At 44.7% G+C, this 14,609-nt stretch overlaps 1 protein-coding gene across 1 annotated transcript in view; it reads left to right on the plus strand.

Moving 5' to 3' along the window:
- The window catches only part of LOC117357521 (sulfotransferase 6B1-like), a 46,341-nt gene that overhangs the window by 14,785 nt on the left and 16,947 nt on the right, over nt 1-14,609 (plus strand). The window contains exons 3-5 of the mRNA XM_033938258.1: nt 1,050-1,139; nt 4,395-4,521; nt 8,359-8,453. Of these exons, the coding sequence (XP_033794149.1) occupies nt 1,050-1,139; nt 4,395-4,521; nt 8,359-8,453 (312 nt within the window). The remainder of the gene's footprint in view (nt 1-1,049; nt 1,140-4,394; nt 4,522-8,358; nt 8,454-14,609) is intronic.

Genomic DNA, 14,609 nt, shown 5'->3' on the forward strand with positions numbered 1-14,609 from the left:
GTTTGACGAACTTGCTGCACTTTTTTGAGGGAATAAACAGGCAGATAGACAAAGGTTGACAATGTATATCTGGATTTTCAGAAGGCATTTGACAAGGTTCCATATGAACGACTACTTCGGAAAATTGCGAGCCATGGAATCGAGGGTGAAATACTCACGTGGATTAAAAACTGGCTGGAGCATAGGAAACAGAGAGTGGGGGTAAATGGATAATACTCAGACTGGAAGAGCATCACTAGTGGGGTGCCGCAGGGCTCGGTGCTTGGACCCATGCTCTTCAACATCTTTATAAACGATCTGGACATTGGTACGACGAGTGAGGTGATTAAATTTGCAGACGATACGAAGTTATTCAGAGTAGTGATGACACAGGGGGATTGCGAAGATCTGCAACATGACATGATCAGTCTTGAGGAATGGGCATCGACATGGCAGATGAGGTTCAACGTGGATAAGTGTAAAGTGATGCATGTTGGTAACAAAAATCTCATGCACGAATACAGGATGTCCGGGGTGGTACTTGGAGAGACCTCCCAGGAAAGAGACTTGGGAGTTCTGATTGAAAAGTCAAGGAAGCCGTCCATGCAATATGGCAGCGGCGAAAAGGGCAAACAGAATGCTAGGAATGATAAAGAAGGGGATCACGAACAGATCGGAGAAGGTTATCATGCCATTGTACCGGGCTATGGTGCGCCCTCACCTGGAGTACTGCGTCCATCACTGGTTGCCGTACATGAAGAAGGACACGGTACTACTCGAAAGGGTCCAGAGAAGAGCAAGGCAGACCGGGTGGACCATTCAGGTCTTTATCTCCTGTCATTTACTCTGTTACTATGTTACAATTATCGGTGCTAATTGGCTCATTAACCAATTTATTTACATGTGCATTTCAGAACAGCATGCAATTTTGCACACATAAATTCGGGCATCATATATAGACTCTAAGGGTAAATGTGTCTGTATTGTGCTCCGTACATCTGGTAGTGCAATACAAATGCTAATAATTATAATATTTATTTGAATTACCGAATATTTTCCTTTATTCACAGAGGATGAAGAAATATCAGTCCCCAAGAGTTTATGTGACTTATCGTTACTACAATCTTCTTCCCAAATCTGTCTCCCAAAATAAAACTAAGGTAAGAATCTAGTAAAGTACTCATTTCTATTTTGTCACTCCCTCTGTAATTCCTTTCCCCCATTTGTCCTGTTTGTTTGATTAAATTGTAAGCTTACTATAGACTGCAGATCCTATGTTTTCAGACAGATTCCCTGGGGCATCAGGCCTCCCGGTGGTATAAATTAATATCTGACTTATTGAATAAAAAACCAAAGACGAGTCTTAAAGACTTTTGGAGCATTGAGATAAAGCACCATATTTCTGCAGCTCAATGGCCATGAATTTGGACTTGGAGGATGAAATGTATAATGTCAGCGTCTATGAGACAAATCTGTTTTTTTCTGTTACATAGAAGCTTTTGGACCCCTGTGCGTTTACAAAAAATAGATAGTTCCAGATCTAATAGATGCTGGCATTGTCATACAGATATTGGGACATTAGATCATCTGCTGTTTTTTTGTCCTCTGATACTAAGATTCTGGAAATCGATATGGGGACAAATCAATGTAATACTTGATTCTGCAATTCCATTGTCATATGAGATGGTTATATGTGGTACCTTACTGTATGTTAAACCCCCATTTGATCGGTATAAAGGCAGGCTTTTCATGATAATGACAGGGATAGCCATCCAAATGATGACAAGAAATTGGAAGAGTTCTGATACTTTAAATTTTCCTTTTTGGTGGGCTAATTTGTGTTCTAGTTACAAATATGAAAAAATTAATGCAGAATTTTTGGGGAATAATAAGGTATTTAAGTTAGTGTGGGGCCCATGAGCAGCTTTTGTTGCATCTATTTAAGATATGTAGTTATATATTTATGTCTTATAACTCTTTTAAGTTAGGTATGGTTCTCATACACATCCAAGGGAGGGGAGGGGGGATACTGCATATATATTTAAGGTATGTTTACATTTCTGAGTTATACAGGGATGGGGAGTAATGATGCCTTTTAATTTCTGTAGTTCAAAAGTGCTTTGTAATGGTATGATATATTTCAGATGTATATATTTGTATTGCACTGTTCATATTGAAAAATAATAAAGTTTATTTTAATAAAATGATTAAATTGTAAGCTCTGTCGATCATCGGGAGATGCCCACTACCTCCTGCCAACACCCCCGAACTCACCACCTGAAAAATCCCCCAACAAGATGGATACCCACTTCCTCCTGCTGCTACCTTCCCAGAACCATCACCATCTCCTGGATACTGGCCAGTTGGACTCTTAGGTCACTCCCACTGCAGAATGCATTGGGAAGGAAGCCTATGACTCCAGTTGGCCCGGCTGCCTAAGGACCCTCCTATGGGAGGAGCCTTAGGCATCTGAGCCAATCAAAGCCTTAGGCCCCTCCTTAATGCATCCCAGAATGCACTAGGAAGGGGAAGGACTGCCATTTTAGAATGGCGGCTGCTGGCCGAAGGGTATATCCCTCCAGCCAGACTTTCTTTGTACAGGTACATGGGGGTGGGAGAGGTTGTCAGGGTAGACTTATGTGTGTTGGGGGTTCAATTTTAGGGGGGTGTTGGGGGAGGGCTTCCCTCCTGCCATTTTTGCTGCCACAGGGGGGGGGAGCAATTCACCTGGCAGGAGATAGTGGGTATCCCTTCTGCCATTTTCACTGCCTGGGTTACTGAGGCAGAAGGAGTGTGCATCCCTCCTGTCTCTTGTGGGGGCAGCCATCATCGTCGGAGGGAGGAGGGGTGTTTGGGAACCCATGGTTGTCGTCGGGGGGGGGGGGGCAGCACAACTTAAAAAAAAAAAAATGATACAGATATCGTGTATGGGTAGCACAAGCACATGTATCCTTTTAAAAAAAAAGGTTTCCTGCCCAAACAGTTGAGTGGAAGGAGGCTGCTTTGGGGCTTTCCCTATGTCTCAGCTGTTCAGGCTTTCCCTGCCAGCTCTGCACATGTGTGAGAGTCGCTCTCAGAGTGATCCATCAGATGGGAGAGATGGAGTTTCCGGTGAACTTCCATGCAAATCATTTACATGCAAACTTGTTTGTGCATCAATACCTCTTTTGGAATCAGCCAAAAATAGGATTGCTGCAGTCCCACGTGGTATTACCGACCCTGTTTAGTGCATCTAGCTCCGAGTCCTGATATCTACATGGCTTATCAACCTCAAGATGGGAGGAGGCACCAAAGCAAAAATTGGCTCAGGATGCCACAACCCCTTGAGAAGGCCTTGCTGTGTACAATGCTGGAAATCATACCCTCAAAAAAATATTAATAGGATGAAGTTGGTAAAGAGGGTGGGTACTAAAATGATCAATGATTAGTGGGGACAGACTTAAAGTTCTTAATGTATATGCTTTGGAAGAAAGGTGGGAGAGGGTAGATATCATAGAGACATTTAAATATCTCTGTGGAACAAATGCACTGGAGGCGAATCCCTTTACTACTGCTACGACTACTACTATTTATCATTTCTTTAGCACTGAAAGGCATACGAAGTTGAAAGGAGGCTGGAATAAGAGGACATAGGATGATGAAAGGGGATACACTCAGAAGTAACCTCAAGAAATACTTCTTTACAGAAAGGATTGTAGTGGAGTAGTGACCTAATGGTTAAAGCAGCTGCCTCAACACCCTGAGGTTGTGAATTTGATTCCAACTGCAGCTCCTTGTGACTCTGTGCAAGTCACTTAACACTTTATTGCCCCAGGTACATAATAAGTACCTGTCTTAAATATGTAAATCGCCTTGATTGTAACCACACAGAAGTGGTATATCAAGTTCCATTCCGTTACCCTAAATTCATGGAACAACCTCACAGTGGAGGTGGTAGAGAAGAAGATGGTGACTGAATTCATGAAAGCTTGGAACAATTACATAGGATCTCTGAGAGAGAGAGAGAAAGGGATAGTAAATGGTATGGATGAGCAGACTGGATAGGTCATTTTCTATGTCTCCATAACCCATTTGATTTTGTTTATTAATCTTTATTTCTCCTTTCAGTTTGGCATTCAGCATTGCAGAGAGCTTGCTTGCTAATGCTTGCTTATCAAATAAAGCAAATATGCTCTAGGTGTGAAAACCAAAATAAAATTACTGGTTATCCTAGAAGTTCTCATACTTGCACCAATAAGTATCACAAAACACTGGAACCATGTTCATGGAACTGAAGATTCTTAAAAAAAACTATTGGCCTTTATATGATTTTCTAGTTTGCACATTGCCATGAAAATAACTGCTGGTCACTCAGTGATGGAACAATTTTCTTGCAAGTTTAACAGAGAAAAAGAAAATTATTTATTTTGTTTCAGATGTTGGTACTGTTTCGAAATCCAAAGGACACAGCAGTCTCATTGTTCCACTTCTCAAACAATGTGCCTTCACTTCCAAACTACAGCTCATGGGATGAGTTCTTCCCTGATTTCATGAGTGGGAAAGGTATAGTTCTTGCCTGGACGTCCTTTCATTTTCATTATTTCATTAACAAGGCTGATCAGAAGTAGGGATAGTTGAATGGTGTACATCTGAACTATTCTTGCATGCACAGTGTATGTGTGTTTGACTTCTAAGGTACCTGAAAAAAACCTATAAGTGTAGGAGGCAGAGTAGATATTTGTAGCTGAGATGCATTTTGTAGGTATTTAGATGTATATGAAGTGATTTTTAGAGACAGGTTGTGTGTGTTTATATGTGAGAGGGTTTTTTTGTTGGTATTTCTTCTGCTACATTACATTACAGATTTCTATTCCATTACCTTTCGGTTCAAAGTGGATTACAAAAGAGTTATGGAAGAAGGGTTACAAAGTTAGATCAGAGGTTGTTTCCAAGAGAGGGATAAGTAGGATCAGGGGTAAGGGAGAGGATGGTAAAAAGGGGGTATTCGTGGTATTAAGCTTTGATAAGGGATTTCTTGAAGAGTATAGTTTTTATTTCCTTTCTGAACATCTTGTAGTCTGGGGTTGTTATCAATAGGTTGGAGATTTGGTTATCTATTTTTGCTAGGCCGTCGTATAGTTTTTTCCGTTTTACTTCTTTGATTGGAGGGTAGGTGAATGGGATGTGTATTTTTCTATGCCTGGTAGAGGTAGTTTGGGTGAGGCGGTTGTTTAGGTAGATTGGGCTGACTCCGTTTATGGTTTTAAATAGTATACAGTAGAATTTAAATTGTATTCTTTCCTGGATTGGAAGCCAATGTGAGTCGATGTATGCCTCAGAAATGTGGTCATGTTTCTTCAATGAGTAGACGAGTCTCAGCGCTGTATTTTGAATTGTTTGTAGTTGTTTAATCATTATTGCAGGGCAGGGGAGGTAGAGGATGTTGCAGTAATCTAGGATACTTAGGATTAGAGATTGTACTAGGAGCTGAAATTGTGTTTTTTTGAAGAATTTTCAAATTTGTCTAAGATTTCTTATAACTGCGAAAGATTTCTGTATCGTTTTGTTTATTTGTGGTTGCATGGTGCAGCCTCTGTCAATAGTCATACCTAGTAGTTTTAGGGTTGTTTGCAAAGGGTAATTGATAGAGTTGATTTCTAAGTTGGTTATGGTTGGGATTTTGTTATTTTCTAGGAGGATGAATTTAGTTTTGTCTAGGTTGAGTTTCAGTTTGTGGTCTTCCATCCAAGTCGTAACTGTAACTAGAGTTCGGTGTAGTGTGTCTGTCATTGAAAGCTTTGGTTGGTCAAAAGGAATGAGGATGGTGATGTCATCAGCATAGCTATAAGAGGTTAGGCCTTGTTTGTTCAGGAAAATGCCGAGAGAGGCCGTATATAGGTTGAAGAGAGTAGGGGATAGTGGGGAATCTTGTGGTATGCCGCAGGGGTTGGACCAAGGTTTGTATTTTTCTTTGTCTGATTTTACTTTGTATGTTCTGGATTTTAAGAAACCTTCAAACCCAAGGTTTAGTTTAGTTTAAAACCATGAGTATACTTTATCTGAGATGCCTATTGAGTCCAAGATTTGCAGTAGGATGTTATGATCTACCAAGTCAAATGCCGCCGTCAGGTCCAGCTGTATGAGCAGCATTTTTTTTCCAATGCTGAGGTGTTGTCTTGCTGTGTCGATAAGGGAGCCTAGTAGTGTCTCTGTGCTGAAGTTAGTTCTGAAGCCGAATTGCGTGGCTATTAATCCTTCTGTTAGTTTGATATATAGAGGTATTGAAGCGATTGGTCTGTAATTGGATGGGTGGTCTGTTGGTCCTTTTGGGTCTTTTAGGATTGGGGTGATGATGATTTTGCTGAGGTCAGTCGTGAAAATGCCGTCTGTGAGCATGGTTTGTATCCAGTGTAGGAGTAAGGTACGGAACTTAGTGCTCGCTGATGACAGGAAATATGGCGGGCAATGGTTGAGTTCACAGGATGCGTGGCTGTATTTATTGTAGAGTTTGTTGAATTCGGTCCAATGTATCTTAGGGAATTGGAACCAAGTTCTGTCTGCAGCATAAGATTCATTTTCTATGGGAAGTATTGTGACTTCAATTAGGTGGACTAGGTTACTATTGAGAGTAGCTCTGGTGTTTGTGATTTTATTCTTGAAGTGTTCTGCTAGGAGGGAGGCTGAAGGGGAGGGGTTATTGTTAGTGGTCATATAGGGTATGGTGTTAGTTAGATCTTTTAATATTTGGAATAGTTTTTTGGTGTCTTGGATTTCCATGCCTATTAGGTTGGTGTAATGTTTTTTTCTCTTTTCTTTTGATAGAAGTTTGTATTGTTTGTTAATTTTTTTCCAGGCGGTTTTTGTGTGATCTAGGTTGGATTTTCTCCATTTTCTTTCCAGATGTCTACATTGTCTCTTGAGTAGGAGTAATTCGTCGTCGAACCATTGGTCTGATCGTCTTCAGGTTCTGATTTTGGTTCGTAGTGGGGCTTGTTCATCAAGGACGTTATTGCTCAATTTGCCCCAGTGTGAAATGAAGTCTTTGGGGTTATCTTCTTGGATTGTTTCATCAACTTCTGACCAGAATATGGTGGGCTCAATGCGTTTGCGTGATGTGTAGGTTACTATTTTGGATATTGGTTTTGTTTTGTTTTTGGTCCAGTTGATGTTGAAGGTGTAAGCGTAGTGGTCTGACCAGAGGGATGGGGACCAGGTTCCGTTAGACATTTGAATTTCTGAAGTAGATGTTTGATGGGTCATGAAGGCTGCAATGTCAAGTTGGTGTCCTTTATCATGAGTAGTTTGTGGGTTTAAAATTTGGAAGGATAAGGCGTTGAGGAAAGAAAGGAGGTTGTCTACTGGCTTGGATGAATGGTCTTCAAGATGTAGGTTTAGATCTCCTAGGATAAGGTTGTGTGCTGCTGTTAGTGAGTTTTGGTATATGAAGTTTTCAAATTCGGATCTAACCATGCCCCAGTTTCCTGGTGTTATGTAACAGAGCATGCAGTTTAGTAAGTTTTTAGTGTGGTGAATGAGATTTGACATGTGAGTTATTTAATTATTCAGCTTATCTTACACGCCACTTCCCTCTTTATTTCATTTCTGTTTTTCCCTCTTTGTTTTGATTTTGTTTTGACCAAGAGGAAGGTTGAAAGATGGCTCAGGAATCCACAAGGATAACAGATTTATTGAATGCTCCAAAGTAACAACAAATGATTTCAAACTGTCAAATCCAGTGGCCTGTCAAATCCAGTGTCAGGGATCCACAAACTGTGACAATACCAAAATTATACTATGAACAAAAGAAATTCTTTAGTGATCTTAAAACTCGTAAGCTTGTGTGGGACAGAGGGAAGATCTGTTCAGCTCTAGGACCCTAACTTCAGTGGGCATTTTCTCTCTAGCTGTCACTTTTTGTGCACCCTATATCACCCCCCCTCCCCCCCGGAAAATAAAATAGCTGCCTTCAATGGTATGTATATAAGTTTAAAATAAAGGCTCTCGAGTGAAATTTCAGAAATAGTACGATCTACCTTAAATCTGAGAGCAATTCTCGCTAGGACATCTTTAAACTTGGACCCCTCCCTCCACCAAGCTGCAGTGGCTGCATGGCTGGAATTTACATTACTGGATGGTAATGTGGTTAGTTAGTTTACAAATGAAAACTAACAGAAGTTATAACCTCTCACATCTGTGAATATGCATGATGAGCTGCAACCACAATTAATCTGTAATGATACCTCATGCACTCATGTTCCTGTTTGGTAATTATGTCAGGACTAGGCCTTTTGAGCATCTTCAACGAACATCTCCTTTATAATCTACAAGCTGGTTACTTCTGTATACTTGGACATCAAGTTATGCTCTATTATTTGACATCTTTTCTATTTGTTCATGTAGTCTGCTGCTGTCCCTATTTTGATTATCTAATTGACTGGAATAAGCACATGGAAGAAGAAAATGTTATGCTGATAACCTATGAAGAACTGAAAGAGGTGAGGTTAATGCATTACAGTACTCCCCCGAAATTCACGGGGGTTACGTTCCAGGAACCCCCACAAATTTTGAAAAAACGCGAATACAGTTTTTAGGCAGGGGAGACAGGAGAGGGCCGCTGGAGAGGCAGGAGAGGGCAACCAGAGCTCCGGCGAGTGAAGGAAATCACTCGCTGTATGCTCCGACTGCCTCTTCCTGTACTGAAGTCGGGCCTCACCAATCAGGAGCTGCTTTGACACGCAGCTCCTGATTGGTAAGGCCTGACTTTAGTACAGGAAGAGGCGGTCGGAGCATACAGCGAGTGATTTCCTTTACTCGCTGGTGCTCCGGCTGCCCTCTCCTGCCCGGTCATTCGTGGATGGAAAATATCACAAATGACTGGGACCGCGAACCTCCAACCGTGAATTTGCAGGGGAGCACTGTACTGCTACTTCTACTACTAATAATTTCCTTAGCACTACTAGATGTATGTATAGCTGTACATATTAAATGAAGGTACTTTCTCTGTCCCTGGTGGGCTCACAATCTAAGTTTTTGCACTAGTATGAAAACTCTTGAAAAAATGGGTTTCTTTTCATGTACTTTATCAGTGTTCTCCCCAGCAAATTTTTCCAGCCAGGTGGCATGAAAAAGTAGCTGGGTGGGACAGGACAGGGAAATTTGGTGGTGGGGAAAATTAAATGTGCACTATTTAGGGGCAGCATAAAAAAGTGGTTACAGCGCAAGTAGTGAATTATGTGCTGACAAAGCAGCATTATCAACATCAGATGTTGATCATGTTGCTTTGTTCAGCACGTTATTCAGTGTGGAGAGGTCCGGGAGGCGGGGTGGGTCAGTCGGCCCTAAAATTTGCAATTTTTTCCATATTGGCGGGCAGGCTCTGTCCCTATCTCCCGCAAATATTGAGGGAGAAGTGTACTATGGGATATATACCAGCTGGTCCAGGTAATTTGCTGCTTTTTTGCCTGTCAAATTGCCTCATTACATCTTCCAGATTTTCAGAGATTTGTTTCAGTTCCTATGACTCATCACTTAATGCAACAGGCTGAAAAGCTTTACCCTGGGAGATAGGAGATTCTTTTTTCCAACTCTACACTCCACTCCTTATACCTTCTTTGCACATCCACCACAAATGCCCTCTCCTTTCCCACAGCACTCTCCTAAACACCCTCCTTAGACATAACCCATCTACCAACTCGCATCCTGCTGCATACCTGTACACACTAGCACCTTTTTTGGCCCTAACACATACCTAGCCCATCTTAAAAAACTCCACTATATTGCTGCCCCAGAAACCCAATGTATAAATAAGAACAACCATATTAGGTCAAACCAATGGCCCATCTAGCCCAGTATACTTTTTCTAACAGTGGCCAATCCAGGTCACAAGTACCTGGCAGAAACCCAAATAGCAGCAAAATTCTATGCTACTGAGCCCAGGGCAAGCAGTGGCTTCCCCCAGGTCTGTCTCTATAGCAGACTATGGATCTTTCCTCCAGGAATATAAGAACATAAGCAATGCCTCTGCTGGGTCAGACCTGAGGTCCATCATGCCCAGCAGTCCGCTCACGCGGCGGCCCAACAGGTCCAGGACCTGTGCAGAAATCCTCTATTTATACCCTTCTATCCTCTTTTCCAGCAGGAAACTGTCCAATCCTTTCTTAAACTTGTCCAAACCTTTTCTAAACCCATCTATGTTAACCGCTGTTATCACATCCTCTGGCAATGAATTCCAGAGCTTAACTATTCTTTGAGTGAAAAATATATTTCCTCTTATTTGTTTTAAAAGTATTTCCATCCTCTCCCTATGGGCCTAGCATACACATCCCTTCCTCTCCCTGTGGGCCTAGCAACCATGTCCCTTCCTCTCTCCCCCACCTGCGGTCTAGAATGTCCATGTCCCCACCACTCCTCCATGCAGGTCTGGCTTCTCTCCTATCAACCTCCCCCCCCCTATGAGAGCTGACATACCTGCGGGCCTCCCAAGGCAGCAGTAACATTAGTAGCCAGCCGGCTGTGCAGTGGCTGCTTGCGGCTGCCCGGGCTTTCCTTCTGCCACTTCATCCATCTACAAGAAGTGACGCAGCAGAGGGAAGGCCCTGGAGGAGCTGGTTGCAAACAGCCTGGTCATAGCGCTGCCTCTACTAGCTGACTACTACCACTGCTGCTTCTTTAGGAGGCTCGCAGGTATGTCGGCTCTCATGGAGGGTGGGTTCAGTCGGTCAGTCGAAAAGTTGGTCGGGGCAGAACAGAAGGTCTGTGCAGAATTCTATGCGAATGGGGAATTCTGTGCAAATTCTGTGCTGTGCAGTTGCACAGAATTCCACTAGGAGTATTCTGTGAATCTTTTCTAATTACGCTTTATCTTTATTGAGATAGGACAACCAGAACCAAACGCAATACTCAAGGTGAGGTCACACCATACAGCAGTACAGAGACCTTATAATATTCTCTGTCTTATTTGCCATCCCTTTCCTTATAATAATAATAATAACTTTATTTTTGTATACCGCATTACCATGGAAGTTCTATGCGGTTAACAGATGAAGAGACTGTACATTACAGCGAAGTTACACATTTTTTTTTTTTTGGCATAGCTACATTTACATTTTCGGCGACGCTACATTTGCGGTGAAGTTATTTTTCAGGTCGGTTACTATTGCAGTGAAGTTACATTTGTTGTAGGTTGCATATATATAGCGGAGTTCATACAGTAGTGTTACATACAGCGGTGATATATACTGCGGCGTTCAATAAAGCCGAGCAGAGGCATTAAGTAAGGGGGGTAAAGAAGAAGGGGTGATTACCGTATTTTCGCGGATATAACGCGCGCGTTATATGCGTTTTTACGTACCGCGCATACCCTTCGCGCGTTATATGCCTGAGCGCGGTATACAAAATTTTTTTTACATATTTCACACCCCGCCCGACGCCCGATTCATCATCCGGAAGGACGCTCGCACCCCCACCGCTCGCACCCCCACCCCGAAGGACCGCCGACTCCCCGACAATATTGGGCCAGGAGGGAGCCCAAACCCTCCTGGCCACGGCGACCCCCTACCCCCACCTCGCACTACATTACGGGCAGGAGGGATCCTAGGCCCTCCTGCCCTCGACGCAAACCCCCCTCCCCCCAACGACCGCCCCCCCCAAGAACCTCCGACCGCCCCTCCAGCCGACCCGCGATCCCCCTAGCGACCCCCACGACCCCCCCACCCCCCTTCCCCGTACCTTTGGTAGTTGGCCGGACAGACGGGAGCCAAACCCGCCTGTCCGGCAGGCAGCCAACGAAGGAATGAGGCCGGATTGGCCCATCCATCCTAAAGCTCCGCCTACTGGTGGGGCCTAAGGCGCGTGGGCCAATCAGAATAGGCCCTGGAGCCTTAGGTCCCACCTGGGGGCGCGGCCTGAGGCACATGGGCCCAACCCGACCATGTGCCTCAGGCCACGCCCCCAGGTGGGACCTAAGGCTCCAGGGCCTATTCTGATTGGCCCACGCGCCTTAGGCCCCACCAGTAGGCGGAGCTTTAGGATGGATGGGCCAATCCGGCCTCATTCCTTCGTTGGCTGCCTGCCGGACAGGTGGGTTTGGCTCCCGTCTGTCCGGCCAACTACCAAAGGTACGGGGAAGGGGGGTGGGGGGGTCGTGGGGGTCGCCAGGGGGATCGCGGGTCGGCTGGGGGGGCAGTCGGAGGTTCTTGGGGGGGCGGTCGTTGGGGGGGAGGGGGGTTTGCGTCGAGGGCAGGAGGGCCTGGGATCCCTCCTGCCCGTAATGTAGTGCGGGGTGGGGTTAAGGGGTCGCCGTGGCCAGGAGGATTTGGGCTCCCTCCTGGCCCGATATTGTCGGGGAGTCGGCGGTCCTTCGGGGTGGGGGTGCGAGTGGTCCTGCCGAGGGGGGAGAAGAATCGGACGTCGAGGGGGCAGTGCACGGAAAGTCAGGGCAGGTGAACGGAGAGTCGGGACAGCGCACGGAGAGGCGGGGCAGTGCACCGAAAGTCAGGGTGGGTGAACGGTGAGTCGGGGCAACCAGAGGAGAGTCGGGGAGGGCGAAAGGAGAGTCGGGGTGGCCAGAGGAGAGTCGGGCAGCATGCGCGGTATACCCATGAGCGCTGTATACAAAAGTTTCCGTACATACAAGTGTGGTTTCTGCGCGCTATACCCGTGTGCGCGTTTTACACGGGTGCGCGTTATATCCGCGAAAATACGGTAGTTGGATAGGGTGATCCATTTTGTTATGCCGTTTGGTGGCAGACAGGATTATAACTACTATTATACTATTATACTATCCTAGCTGCCCCATTTCACAAACTAACCCACATACATTATCCTAAATACTCTCTACACATGCTCCTGCTCCAGATTCCCATATCCAAGTTCCATACATACTTTCACATCTTTTCCCTCTCTAAAGCATTGAAAACAGGACAGTCTTCACTCTATAACAAGCAATATGGCACTATAAGGGCCCCATCTTAATTTTATCCCTAGATGCCCATTTAATTATAGTAATATCACAGGCAGTAAAAACTCATTTCCTAGTAACTAGAAAACTCAGCACATGCAAAGAAGTTAACATTGACGGGACTCCACAAACAAAACTAAAAAAAACTAAAAAGAAACACCGGTTTCAGTATGGTACAAAATTAAATCATTCCCGCACATTCCTTTATGAGAGTTCAAGTTGCCAATCCAAACCTAAAAAATGGGCTCTTGACAGTTTGTTCAACCCATGCTAAAGTATCATGAACACAAACAAATGACTAGCACGCCTTAGCAAAAGGACCCCTTAGTGAGCTTCAAAGTGAAAATCACCGAAACAATTTTTTATATATATACACCGGTAAATGATCTGGAAATCTGAATGACAAATTAAAAGACGGCATCCAAATGGTAGATAAAATTGAATGTGGACAAATACAAAGTGATGTCCATTGGGAAAAATAAACCAAGTCATAGTTACCTGATGCTGAGGTCCACCCTGAGAGTCAACATCCAAGTGTCATTGTAGACAATACACTATAATCTACCTAGTGTGTGTCTGCAGCCAAAAAGGCAAACAGGATGCTAGGAAAATTAAGAAAGGGATAGTAAATAAGACCAAGAATACAATAATGTATATGTATCGCTCCATGGTGCAACCTCACCTTGAGTATTGTGACTTCACCTTGAGTATTGATCGTTGTATTTCAAAAAAGATATAGCAGAATTAGAAAAGTTTCAAAGAAGAGTGACCAAAATGTTCTCCCCCCTCTGTCTTCCCCATGTGCTTTCAGTGTCCTTCTCCACCCCTTTGTCTTCCCCAGTGCTTTCAGCATCCTTCTCCCCCCTAAGTTTTACCCATTTCCCTTAAGCGTCTTTTCTTCTCCACTCCACCTTTCCTCCCTTTCTCCCTCCCTGCCCCTTACCTTTGTGGCGCTTCCTCACCCGACCGATAACAGAACAGGCCCGGTCCGACAAACCTCCCTGCCCTGTAGCCGCAAATCTAAATTACCTTCTTACAGCAGCTGGAGTATTGAAGCTGCTGTAAGAAGGTAATTTAGATTCGCGGCTACAGGGCAGGGAGGTTTGTTGGCCGGGCCTGTTGTCGGTCGGTCGGGGGAAGCGCCACAAAGGTAAGGGGACCTGACCGGCTGTGCACACTCCACCCCATGGCTGCACCCGGGTGGACCGCCCCCATCTTTGGTACGCCACTGCCTTTTCCCTACCTGTCCTGCCGCACACAACCGACTGGAAGTCTTCCCGATGTCAGCGCTGACGCCGGAGGAAGGGAGGGCTTTGCTTAAGCCCTCCCTCCGACGTCAGCGTTGACTTCGGGGAAGACTTCCGATTGGCTATGTGTGCTGCAGCAGGGCAGGCAGGAAATGGAAGACGAGCCTCGCAGCAGGGCAGGTAGGAAAATCAGATGAGCCTCGCGGCATTGAATCTCGCGGGATTCCCGAGAGCACAAGGGGCGTCCCCACGGGATCCCTGCGACCTTAGGGGGATTCCCCGCAGGATTCCCATCGTTCCCGTTCCCGTGCAGCTCTCTAGTTGGGAACCACTGCTCTAGTCCATAGGTCATTAATGAAGTTGTATCCACTATAATAAAACCCTTAGCGCGCATGCACACTTCAATCTCTGTGCATCCATGCTTCGTGATCCATGATCCATGCTTC

Source organism: Geotrypetes seraphini, chromosome 3 (genome assembly GCF_902459505.1).
Source record: "Geotrypetes seraphini chromosome 3, aGeoSer1.1, whole genome shotgun sequence".
Classification (NCBI taxonomy): Eukaryota; Metazoa; Chordata; class Amphibia; order Gymnophiona; family Dermophiidae; genus Geotrypetes; species Geotrypetes seraphini.